Source organism: Vombatus ursinus, unplaced genomic scaffold, assembly GCF_900497805.2.
Source record: "Vombatus ursinus unplaced genomic scaffold, bare-nosed wombat genome assembly UNPS02014799.1, whole genome shotgun sequence".
NCBI lineage: Eukaryota > Metazoa > Chordata > Mammalia > Diprotodontia > Vombatidae > Vombatus > Vombatus ursinus.
In genome coordinates this window covers 8,940,439-8,953,485 of record NW_020954577.1, presented here as the reverse complement: position 1 = coordinate 8,953,485, position 13,047 = coordinate 8,940,439, and the positions used below count along the sequence as shown (strand labels likewise).

Genomic DNA, 13,047 nt, shown 5'->3' with positions numbered 1-13,047 from the left:
TGGGGGGGGGCACAGGTTCCCCCCCCATGAGGGAAGGGGAGACAATGACTAGAGAGGACTTTTCATTAAAGAAACAGGTCTGGAGCATGAAGCAAGCTTGAGCCCTTCGTCTTGGACTCTCTTCTTTCTTTTTTCCCATTATCATCTCTTGACTGTCCATGGAAAGAAAAATGAGAAGGGAATTTTGTCTGTAGCTCCTAGTCCAGCTTTCTGCCCCTAGGGTGTTGGTTTCCTCATGTCGCAGTTTCTCCATCCTCTGTTTCTGGACTTGGGGAGTAGTCCTTTGTGATGGGGGACCACAGAGGAGTCAGGGAAGTCCAGGCTTTGGAGGCTGTTCTTCTTCTCTTTCGGGGGGGTGGTGCAGAAGGCATTTCTTCCCTAATATTCCATCAGTCTGGACCTATGTTGCTATTATCTCTCTCAATAGGATATATTCTCACAGACTTCTCAAGGAAAAGTTTTGCTATGTTACCACCATGCAGGAGAATGTTAGAGAGTGAACTTGATTACCTTTTTTTGACCTGTTGGAAAACTCGGTTGTGAAATGAGATACCTGAGAGCTGAACTTTCTGGAAGACCTGAAAGGAAGTAGCTACTGTGTGGGGAAATTGGAGAATTGCTTGGATCTGTGTAATATAGGAACTCTTGGAGTTAGTCTTTATTATTGTAGAATTGGGTCTTTTTCATTTTGCAGCTGTTTAGGTGATTTGCCCCTCTGCTTCAGAGGTTGCTGACTTCATTCTGGGCAGAAGGCCAGTTTGAGGAAGGAGGTGGTGGGGAGGGATGCTGGTCATTTCCTGCTCCACTTGGAGTACAAGAAGACTTTCAAAGGAGTTGGATTGGTTGGCTAGCTTAAGGGTAAGAATGTTCCTATTTTCTTGTCCTCAGATGCTTTTTAAGTCACCGATTCCACATTAGTTCCCCATGAAAAGGAAATTGCTAAAGATTTACAATTTGAGAACTTCTTAATTTATCCCGACCTAATTCCAGTTTTGCTTAGAAGTAGGATTTTGCAGGACTTGGCAAAGGAACAAAGCTTTCCTTTATCTGATGAGTATGTTCAAAGAAAGCAGGTGGATAGAAGTTTTGAAATTTTATGACCTTTTACATTTTATTTATGGTAGCCTGTTTTAATTCAGAACTTAGTGAATGTAGTTTGCCTTTAAATGGGGTCTAGTTTAAGATGGGCTTCTATTTGTTTTTATATACACACACACACAAACACATACATATATGTGTAGATGACACCATATATAACACCTTGTAAAACATGCTCAGTGTATTTCAGTATTTTTAGCTTATCAGCCTTTTAAATTAGGGAACAGGTTTTTCAACTCTGGGAATAGTATTTCAGACAGTTTTATAATGTCATTTCCTGCTTACTCAATGATGCATCTTTGATCGACAAAAAAGTATTTTTGTTGCTATAAATTCTTTTGTTGTAAACTCTCTCTTGCTGCTATTAACCATAAAGTCTTTCACCAAACTTGTATGAGTTTGCCCATTTCGACGTTGACTTTATTTCATCGAGTAGATGGAAAGCAACAAGAGGGCAGAAGGAGGAACAATGATAGGGTGTTTCATCCTGAGGGACCTCTCCTGCCGGTCTTTTCTCTGGCAGCTCCACTTGTTCCTTCCCTTCTTCCTCCTCCTCTGGGGCTTTTCCCACCTTTCCTTTCTGCTAGCAGAAGCCCCTTTAGGGGGCCACATTGTGGGCAGAAAGGAGTAGCTGGTGGAGGAAAGTGAAGCAGCGCCAGGAACCAAGGTGTCAGGCCATTTCTCCTGCCCAGGTTGGGGGTCTGTACTTCTCTGCAGCCCTCCTGTGTGCCCAGGCACCACTCAGAGATCATCTGTCACCAGTGAGATATCAAGGAAGGCTTTAAAGTAGCAGTGAACCAAGCTTTACTGGCCAGTTGAGCCCCAAACCTGCTTGTGGTTGATTTGTGCCTTCTCTGTGTTGGCTTGGCAGAGGTGCAGCACTGACAAGGGCTCTGGTATCCTGGCATCTGTATGGGCTTCTCAGTCATAGGGTCAGAGCTTCAGCACCTCGAGTAACTTTAGAGGTTATGTAGTCAACACCCTCATTTTCAATCCTGTGGGTCAGAGAGGACAGTCAAAGAGTGGGTCCTCTTTGCTGAGTGTTTTAAGATTTACAGCAGCATGCTTTGTGCCCGTTGGCTTAATTGATCCTCACAACAGCTCTGGGAGGGAAGCACTCTTATCATCTCTGTTTTACAGTGATGAAACCAAGGCACAGAGGCTGTGACTAGCCCTGGGGCACACAGCTAATGAGGATCTGAACTTGGTTTTTCTTACTCCAAGCCTAGCCACTATAATACTTAACTGAATTCGCCCTTGGCCTAATTGGCTGCTCCTGCAGGGGACATAGATTCTATTTCGAACAAAATTCTGTTCCTAGTCACTGACCCCTCAGGAGTAAGTATAGTGAGTAAGATCGTAATTCTCTTTGAAAATAAAAGATATCCTTCCCCAATTGATAAATGGTTAAAGGATACGAACAGGCAGTTTTTAGATGAAGAAATTAAAGCCATTTATAGTCACGTAAGAAAATTATCTAAATCACTATTGATTAAAGAAATGCAAATTAAAACAATTCTGAGGTACCACCTCCCACTTATCAGATTGGCTAATATGACAGAAAAGGAAAATGATAATGTTGGAGGGGTTGTGGGAAAATTGGGACACTAATGCACTATTGGTGGAGTTGTGAACTGATCCAACCATTCTGGAGAACAATTTGGAACTATGCCCAAAGGGCTAGAAAACTGTGCATACTCTTTGATCCAGCAATACAACTACTAGGTCTGATTCACAAAGAACTCATCATAAAAAAGGGAAAAAGGACGTACATGTACAAAAATATTTATAGCAGCTCTTTTTTTGTGGTGGTAAAGAATTGGAAACTGAGGGGATGCCCATCATTTGGGGAATGACAGGACAATGTTATGTGAACATACTGAAATACTATTGTGCTCATAAAAAATGATGAGCTGGCAGATTTCAGAAAAACCTGGAAAGACTTAACATGAACTGATGCAAAGTGAAGTGAGCAGAACCAGGAGAACATTGTACACAGTAACAGCAGTATTGTGCTATGATCAACTGTGATTGACTTAGCTCTTCTCAGCAATACAATGATCTAAGACAGTTCCAAAAGACTTATGATGGAAAGTGCTATCTGCATCTAGAGAAGGAACTATGTTCAATGCAGATTGAAGCATACTGTTTTCACTTTATTTTTTTCGTAGTTTTTTCCTTTTGTTCTGTTTCTTCTTATACAACATAACTAATAGGGAAATCTTCTTATACAACATAACTAATAGGGAAATATGTTTTACTTGATTGCACATATATAACCTATATGAAACTGCTTACTATCTTAGGAGTGAAAATTTAGAACTCAAAATTTTATAAAAAAAGAATGTTAAATTGTTTTTACATATAATTGGAAAAATAAAATACAGTTTCAAAGGGAAAAAAGGAAAATAAAAGATATCCCTGTGTTCTAATGGTGCTTAATAAAAGCCTCTTAACTTATTTTTATACAAACAAGTATTGAGATCAGTTGGTTGGTTGTTTCTGTTCAATATAAGGTTGACTAGGATGCTCTTACTAGATTAGTTTCTTTGGAATCCATTATGTACTATAAAAGTCTTAGATGTTCTCAGGGCATCCACTTTTTCTTTTGTGAAGTCCACTCACCAATTTGGTGAGCATTTTATTGGTGGATTTATAGGGTCATAGATTTGAGAGCGGGAGAAGGGATCTTAGAGATTACCTAGATCAGTTCCTTTATTTGGAAGATAAGAAAATTAAGGTCCTTCCCTAGGGACACACAAGTAGAGAGCCTCAGAGCTGGCCCATCAGCCCTCATCTCTTGACTTCTAAGTCTTACATGCTGATCTTTTGATTGTTCCCCTGGATGTTTTTCTGATGAAGAAAACAAGTTTTAAAAACAATTCTGTCATTGTATTGGACTTACATTTTTTTTTTCATTGTCTTAGATTTTGAAGGTGTCTATAGGTTTTGATTAGATTGAATTTGGTAAGAAGTATGGATTAAAGGCTAAGCTTCTTAGTACCAGATTGATGAGTAAAATGAATGTAACTACTACTGTACAGTTTTTTAAAGAAATGAAAAAATGTATTGTTAGAGAAAGAACCAGAAAAAATACCAGTGGGCAGGTTATTGGATATAATACTTACTGGTTTTTTTTTTTAATTTTAGATTAATGAAGATAATTAGACAGATATCTATGTTTGGAAAGAGACTTATCATCTGAGAACTGAGAACATAATACTGAAATATATAATATTGAAGAGTATAATTTTTTTCTCTTATGTAGCTTGATATATAGAGTTCAGTTGGTCCATTGATGGTGCTTTTTTTTTCCCCCTCACAGAATGAAGGTGATATCTTGATAGCCAAGAGGAATGAAGTCCGACAGAAGCTATATACAGCTGTTGAAGTTTTCATTGTGGAAGTGGATGAATTATCCCTTAATAAGCGCTTGAAAACTTTACAGGTTAGAAATTAATAATTTGTTATTTTCAAACCAAAATATAAATTGAACAGTGAGGGTAAGATTATTTCATAGAAATCTCAAATTATTTTCATTGTTGTTTGATTGTTATTTTTTCTTTTTAAATTAGCAAAATTTTTACTCTCTTTGTTATTGTTACTATTTTATTTTATAATTTATAACAGCAGTCTTATGCATTTAAATAAAAAATAACTGCTGTATGAAAACCATTACAGGCTAATAATAGTTGTAGAAATGTAAATTAAAGCAATTTATATACCTCTCAGGTTGGTAAAGTTGATTAAAAAGGAAAAATGATAAATGCTGGGGGGCTGTGGGAAAACAAGTATATTTAATGCACTCTGGGTGGAGTTTTGAACCGGTCCAGCCATTGTGGAAAACTATTTGGATTGAAGCCCCAGTAATTATTAAACTGCATATGCCCTTTGACCCAACAGTACTGCTATGAGGTTTGTAACCCAGAGGGATCCAAGAAAGAAGAAATGGAATGAAATGATTCCTATCTTGGTATGAGAAGTGGTGAAGGGGAAAGACAATAAGCATTTATTAAATGCCTACTATGTGCCAAGCATTCTGCTAAGCAAGCCAGACAGTTTCAGTGAAACTTGGAAAGATTTTTATGAACTGATGTGTAGTGAGGTCAGCAGAACCAGGAAAACAATTACTATAATAATGTTGTAAAGATAAACATCTTTGAAGATTGAAGAAGTCTGATCAACACAGTGACAAACTGTGATTCCTGAGGGCTTAGGATGAAATACACATGCTACTCACTCCCTCACAGAGAAGTGATAGTCTCGGGTGCAGATTGGGACCTCTTTTTTGTTTATTAATATATCTTTTTTTTTTATTTTTGGTGAGGCAATCAGGGTTAAGTGACTTGCCCAGGGTCACACAGTGGGACTTCTTTTTTGGACATGGTCATGTGTGAATTTGTTTTGCTTGACTCTATTCCAGAGGCTTTGTTTTTCTTTCTTTTTAAGTTAACTAAGGGCTAGGATTAGGGTGACCTGTGTGATACTGGGCAATTCCCTTTAGTTCTTTGCTTCTATATCCTTATCTGTAAAATGGGGGCATCATCATAACATCTGCCTCCCAGGGCTGAGGTAAGGCTCAAATAAGGTAATAGATGTAAGGCAACTTTTAAATTTTGAAGCAGTGAGTAGAACATGTCAACCATAATAATACTAATACTAGTAATAATATTTAGCCTTTTCTGGTACCCCCAGCTGGCAGTACTTTCCTGCCTGAAATTATGTCCCATTGACTTTGTACATAATCTTGAATGTATCTGGTTGTTTACGTGTTGTGTCTTCCAGTAGCATGTAAGCTCCATAAGGGCAGGAACTATTTTTGCTTTAAAAAACAAAAACCAAAAACTCAATGCCTACCAGTCCTTAAACATTTATTAAGTACCTACTATGTGCCAGGTACTTGCTAAACACTAAGGAAACAAAAAAATGTAAAAGATAGTCGCTGCCCTCGATCTTACAGTCTAATAGAAGAGACATCATGCAAATCACAAATAAGATATATACAGGATAAATTAGAAATAATCAACAGAAGGAAGGCATTGGAATTAGAAAGGATCAGGAAAGGCTTCCTCTTGAAGATAGGACTTGAGCTGAGGCTTGAAGGAAGTCAGAGATTACAGGAAGCAGTGTCCAGTAGAGAGAGCATTCCAGACATTGGAAACAGCCAGGGAAAATGCCCAGAGCCAAGAGGTAGCGTGTCTCGCTCCAGTAATACCAGGAAGCCGGTATGTCTGGATGGAAGAGTATGTTTGGGAGTAAAGTGTAAGAAGACGGGGAGCAGGGGAGGATGCGGCAAGGTTTGAAGGGAGTATTTGATCCCGGAGGTGATAAAGAGCCACTGTGGGCCATGGCCAGCCCTGCGCTTTCAGATGATCACTTTGACAGCTGAGTGGAGGACTGGAGAGTGGTGTGTGGCAGGAATACCTGCCAGCAGGCTAGTGAGTGTCCAGATGCCTGACCTTGACGTGGCACTTCTTGACTGATTGAAATGTGTAGTGCCCAGCATTGAGCATACTATTCCAAATATTTGCTGACCAGGGAAGAATACAGCAGGATGATCACTACCTTTGTTTTATAATCGGCGATCCTTACTGAAGCCTAAGGTTGTATTAACTTTGTTGTGTATAGTATTACACTTTGGTCTCACATTGCACTTAGAGTTGACTAAAACCCTTAATTAGAAAACGTTTTATTGATGCTGCTTATTTTTACATCACAGTCAATTAAAAAAAACCACTGTTGGTAACAATTGTATTTCATAATAGAATAACATTTAGCTGTGGGAAGTCCTCTCGCATTCATCCTTATTTGATAATAAAAAAAAAATTAACCTGCCCCTTCTGCCAACTCCCCCTTTTCATTGAGCAAAGAAAAAGAACCCCTCCCACCTCCCTACCACCATCCTCACTCTGTAATTTAACCCCTAATATGTCACTTCGGCATAGTCCAGCAAAACAAATTCCCACTTGGGCCAAGTCTGAAAATTTCTCTGTTTTAAGCTTGTCACCACTGTCAGAAGGGAAGTGTGGCATTCCATTTCATTCTTTGGAAGTTTTTTGGGGGGCATGTTTATCATTGTGTTCATTAGAGTTTAAACTTGTTCAAAGGTTTATTTTCCTCTATTGTGTTTTTATTGTATAAATTGTTCTCTGGTTCTTTTCGCCCTCCATCAGTATATAGATAGAAGTCTCGTCAGTTTTCTCTGAAATTGTCCTTTTTATCATTTTTATGGTACCAAATATTCTGTTCTTTTCATAGGCCATAGTTTTGTTTAGCTGTTCTATAATTGATGGGCATCTATTTTGTTCCCAGTTTTTGTTTACCACAAAAAGAGCTGCTTTTTTTTTTTGGTAAAACAACAGCGAAGAAAAGAGCTGCTATAAATTTTTTTGGGGTACATTTTGATCTTTTTTCCCCTCTATTTTGATTTCTTTGGAGTATAGGCCTGGTAGTGGTATAGCTGGGTTAAAGGAGATAACACAGGTTAGTAGCTTTTTAGGCATTGTTCCAAATTGCTTTCCAGAATGGCTGGGCCAGTCCACAGGGCCAACAACAGTGCCCTGGCGTGCCTGTGTTTCCACAGCCCCTCCAACATTTGGCATTTTTCTTTTTTACCATCTTTCATAAATGTGAGGTAGAAGCTCAAAGTTGTTTTAATTCATGTTTCTCTAATTATGAGTGATTTAGAGCACCTTTTCATGTGACAATAGCTTGTATCATTTTCTCAAACTGAACTCTTCCCTCACTCCTTTGCCTTCCACCTTGTGAGCCTTCCTTGGTAAACAATACAGAACAATTAAGTTAAACCAACTAGCGGTGTATCCAGCTGTATACGTACAGGGTTCTGAACCCATTATCTTTTCTCCAGCAGGGTGGGAGGTGCGTTTCCTCGTCTCTTCTCTTGGGCCAAGATTGTTCATTGCAATTCCTTGTGTGCCTGGGTTTTTACTGGTCTTTTCTTTTATACTTTGTAGTCCATGTATTGTATTCTTGTTTCACTCTGGGTGGTTCATGCAAATCTTCACATATTTATTTGAATTCTTTGTGTTTATAATTTCTTGTGGAATAATAATATTCTGTCACAATCATGTACCACGCTTGTTCAACTATTCCCCAATCAATGGATATACTCATTTTGTTTTCAGTCCTTTTGTTATTACAGAAAGTGCTCTTAAGCAGTCAGGAGGACCCAGTTCAAATCCAGCCTCAGACCAGGCACTTGACATTTACTAGCTGTGTGACCCCGGCTGAGTCACTTAACCCCAATTGCCTAAAAAAAAAGAAAAAGAAAAAAAGTGCTCTTATGAACATAGTGGTATCCATAGGACCTTTCTCTCTCTATTTGGCCTTTTCGGGATATATGCCAAGTGATGAGATGATTGGTTCAAAGGGAAGAATAAGTCCAGTCACTTTTTTCCTGCAGTCACAAATTGCTTTCCAGAATTCAGTCTGCAGATCTGCCAAGAGTCTGCTGCTGTTGCTGTCTTCCTGTGGTGTGTCGAACATAGTAACTGTTTCCATGTTTTCTCATCTTTATCAGTTTGTTGAGTAAGAAGTGAAATGTCGGTTTTAATTTTAATTTCTCTTGTTATTGATGGAGAGCAATCTTTCTTTTCTTTTTTGGAGTTATAATTTCAATTTATTTTAATATTCTTTTTAAAAACCATTTTGAGTTCCAAATTCTCTCCTCATTGAGAATAAGCATAATATCAGTTATACATGTGAAGTCATGCAAAACATATTTCCATATTAACCAAATGGCAAAAAATAAGTAAAAGAAGAAACATAAAGAGAGTGAAAAAAAGTTTGCTTCAGTGTATGCTCCGAGTCCATCAGTTCTTTCCCTGGAGGTGGATAGCATTTTTCTTCATGAGCTCTTTGGAATTGTCTTGGATCATTGTGTTGATCAGAGTAGCCAGGCCTTTTCACAGTTGTTCATTGTTAATAATATTGTTGTCCTTGTGGACATTGTTCCCCTGCTTTTGTGGAGCAATCTTTTGTGTAATGGGGGATAACTTGCAATTCTTGAAAAAAGTTTTATTTGTACCTTTTAATTATTATCTTTTATTTTATATCACTTTGATTTTCCATTGTATTGCTGCTTCTCTTACACTGACAGAGCCATCTCTTATTACAAAGGATAGAAAAGAAAGTAGTAATAAAGAGCAGTTTAGCAAAACTATTGAGCCTGTCAAACAAGCCTGACAGAGTATGCAATATTCAGCACCCATAGGACTCTACCTTTGCCAAGAAGAGAGGGAAGTGCCCCTAGGTCTTCTGACATGACCTGCCATCAGGCCATACCACTCTTGAATGTCATCTTGGACATTCAGTCCATTGTTCTGGCTTGACAGGATTGTATTAGGGATGGTCGTGGTTTCCAGCTCCCCTCTCCTTGCTTATTCTTTTCTGCATATTTAATGAGCATGCTGTCTATGCCTTTATTCCAAGTCATCGATGGAAGGCTGGTCACTGGGTGAACCATTGGACACCTTTCTTCAAGTGATCCATTAGTGATCACTTCTTGGTTTTTGACCACTGAATCAGTTTTGAATCTGCTGACCCTACCCTGATATCTCTCCACCTTGTTCAGATGATAGCATGAAAGTCATTCTTTTTTTTTTTTTTTTTTTTTTTTGTTGAGCTCCAGGTATACTGGGTTAACATGTCAGTTCTTTTTCTTTTTCTATTTTTTTTTTTGACTAGGGTTCCCAGAGTGGCAGATTAGGAGAATGCTGTAGACACATTGATTGTATCTTATCGGCAGTTTTGATTTTTTACAGATTGTGCTGGTAGGACTCGAAGCTAAGAATTTACATTTAGTAAGATGGGTTTTTGTGTCAGGGAACAGCTTGGGACCATTAGAGGTGCTGTGACTTTCTACACTTGAGCCATCCTATTCTTTTCGTCATATTCAATAAATAAGGACTGCATTGTATTTTCATTCGCAAGGCAAACCCGTTCATTAGCTAATGCTGATAGGAATAAGGCATTCTTTCTTTAGCTGGGCTGGTAAATTCATTTCTTCCAATGTTGATTAGGTGTTCACTAGGCACAAGTTACTGTACCAAGCATTGGTGATAGGGTCCATTGCTTGAATTGCATTGGAAGCCCTGGATAGCATGAAAGAAGCTCATCTTGGGAGAAGCAAAAGAGAAAGACATTAGTTTGATGTTCATGGAAAGGGGTGACATTTTTTTCTATATGTAGAAGTCACATAGGATTTACCTAAAATGAAAGAACTATAGCATGGTATTGAACAGAACAACGGCTTAGCTATGGTGGGTGGGAGGAGCTACTGATAGTCCAATCTACAGCCAGAAATGGGAAGGCATGGGAAGGTGGGAAGGTACAAAGGAGGAAGGGAACCAGTAAAATCTGGCCTGAGTCACATGTGAAAGTAACCTGTTTATGAGAAAAGAAAGTCCCTTTAAATATTGGCCAGGGAGAGGCCAAAATCAGCTTCTGCAAGTTCCAAAATGAATGTCCTTTGGCATACTTTGAATGTGCTTGTTCATTGTCATGTACTGCTGGAACTTTAAATCATGCCTTTGGAAATGTACTATATTTTTGTGGAGATGCAGATTAAGATTGAGAAGAATGGGAATTTCTAATTTAGAAAACGTGACTTTGTATTCTAATTTTGGGGTTGAGTTCTGTTATTCCGAGACAGTAAGTGATACAATTATGACAAAAGCTTTCTTTGTTTTTAAAGTCCATTTATAGCACAGGTTCTTAACCTTTTCTGTGTTGTGGACCCCTGTGTCTGGAGCCTTTTTCAGAATAATATTTTAAAAAATATAACTTAAAATATATAGGATTACAATAAATGCAGTTTTCAAAATATGTAAAAACCTCAACAAATTCATGAACCATAGGTTAAGAATTCTTGATTTATAGTATCTTGAGCACCCACTAAAATTCTTGTTGAAAAATTGTGTTTAATACCTTCCTAGGAATTGTCTGCTTCCTTAGAAGCCGTGTATGGGCAGACCAGAGAAGTGACAAATGCTGAAGAAATCCTGCAGAAGTTTTATGAGTGGAAACATGGCAAGCGAGAGGAATTTAACCGGGTCAGAACGGAGACAGAAGCTTCCCTACAACTTCTTACTGAGTGGTTCAATTCCACTATAAAGGTAAAGGAGCTCTTGCCCTCTGGGATCTGGAGGAAGACTCCTGCCCTTCCTGTCCTGATTTCAAACTTTTTTTAAACTTCAACTTCATGTGTGTGGGCTCATCATTTTCTTGGCTCTTGATGGGTTTTAGAACAACCTTGTGAGGGGAAGGGAAAGGGAAGTCCCTCTGGTGTCTACCATGTGCTGGGGCCTGAACCGATATGGTGCTCAGTTATTCCCCAAATGATGGATGCCTCTTCAGTTCCCAGTTCTTTGCCACCACAAAAAGAGTTGCTGTGCAAGTTTTTGTAATATGGCTCATTTTCCTTTTTCTTTGATCCCCTTTGCACCCAGTAAGCAGTATTGCTGGGTCATAAGGTCTGAACAGTTGGAAATAACCCTTTGGGCATAATTAGGTGCCCTGTATTTGGCATTTTCATCATTTAGTACAAATGTATGTATACATACTTTAGGACTTTAGTTTTTCTTTTAATTCTTGGGTTTTTCAGCACTCATTAATGTGTTTTAATGATTAGATATTGCTTAAAGTAACATTTAGCATTATAGTGTCATTATCATTAATTATTTGGAAGTCCTTTTTCTTTAATAATTAATAATAACAAGATTTTTGTCCTTTCCACCTTTTATAAACATACCTTCATAGAGGTAACTGATGAAAATACTGAAAAATTGATGTATTAACCTAGATTTGCTGGATTCTTTTTCTCATTCTTTGACAAGGATAGGCCCCATGGATAGAAAAAGATGGGAGATATTTCTTTATTCAGAAATGAAGATTATGTTAAAAGATGTAAAGAAATATCTTTTTTAAAAAAGTTGAACAGTAAAGGGCCAAGGACTAATCTCTAGGGTATTTTGTGGAGACTTTGCTCTAAACTCATATCAGTTCATTAATGACTAGTCTGGAGTAATGAACACTCAACTAATTCTCAGTTTAACTAGGTATGCTGTTGTATAGCCCACATCTTTCCATCTCTCATTTATGGTTGATAATATCAGAGTTTCTGTCAGAAGCTTCTAGAAATCTAGGTAAATTAAATCTACAACATTTTTTCTAATCTACCATCTGTCTTGTAACCCAGTTGAAAGAAAAAAAAATTGTCATTACCTGGTTTCATTTAAACTTGTTTTCTTGATGGCTTTTGTCGTCATATAATGGGCATTTCACACTTTTTCCAGATTGAACCCTCCACTGTGATTAAGGAAAATATTTAAGTCAAATACCTGATTTAGAAAGAGACCCTGTCTGGCAGTGTAGATAATAGCCCATCCTTGAAGGAGACAGAATCCCCTTTGGAAGAGGAGCTTTCATTGCCTGTTGTCTGGGATCGTTTTGGGGTTGCCTAGGAAGTTGATGGCATCCTCCACAGCAGGGCTCAGGTTGGGGGTGAAGTGTGCAAAACCAGGGATGTGGGCAGCAGGTGACCATAGTAAGTGGCACAGAGGAGGTTTTTGGGGAAAAAATAAAGACAACTTTTGGACATGTTACCTTTGAAGTGTCTTTAGTTCATCTTGTTCAGGATGTTCAGTAGGCAACTGGAGATTGACTGTTGGAGTTCAGGAGAAAAGTTAGGACTATATAAATAGATCTGAGGATTCTCAGCATAGAGTATTAGCAAAGGCTTCAGGCAGAAGATTGTGCTTGAACTGTGAACTCTGAGGCAGAGAAGAAGAGGTAGCACATTCTGGACATACAGGGGGTGGCCAGTGTGAAGGCAGAGGTAGGAGAAAGAGCATTGTGAGCAGTGAACAGAGAGGTAGCCTGTTTGGCTGGATTGCTTCATGAAGGAGGGCTAGCAATGTTCAGTGAGGC

At 38.4% G+C, this 13,047-nt stretch overlaps 1 protein-coding gene across 1 annotated transcript in view; it reads left to right on the top strand.

Moving 5' to 3' along the window:
- The window catches only part of STK31 (serine/threonine kinase 31), a 70,605-nt gene that overhangs the window by 22,262 nt on the left and 35,296 nt on the right, over positions 1-13,047 (top strand). The window contains exons 11-12 of the mRNA XM_027872464.1: positions 4,424-4,546; positions 11,055-11,234. Coding sequence (XP_027728265.1) covers positions 4,424-4,546; positions 11,055-11,234 — 303 coding nt within the window. The remainder of the gene's footprint in view (positions 1-4,423; positions 4,547-11,054; positions 11,235-13,047) is intronic.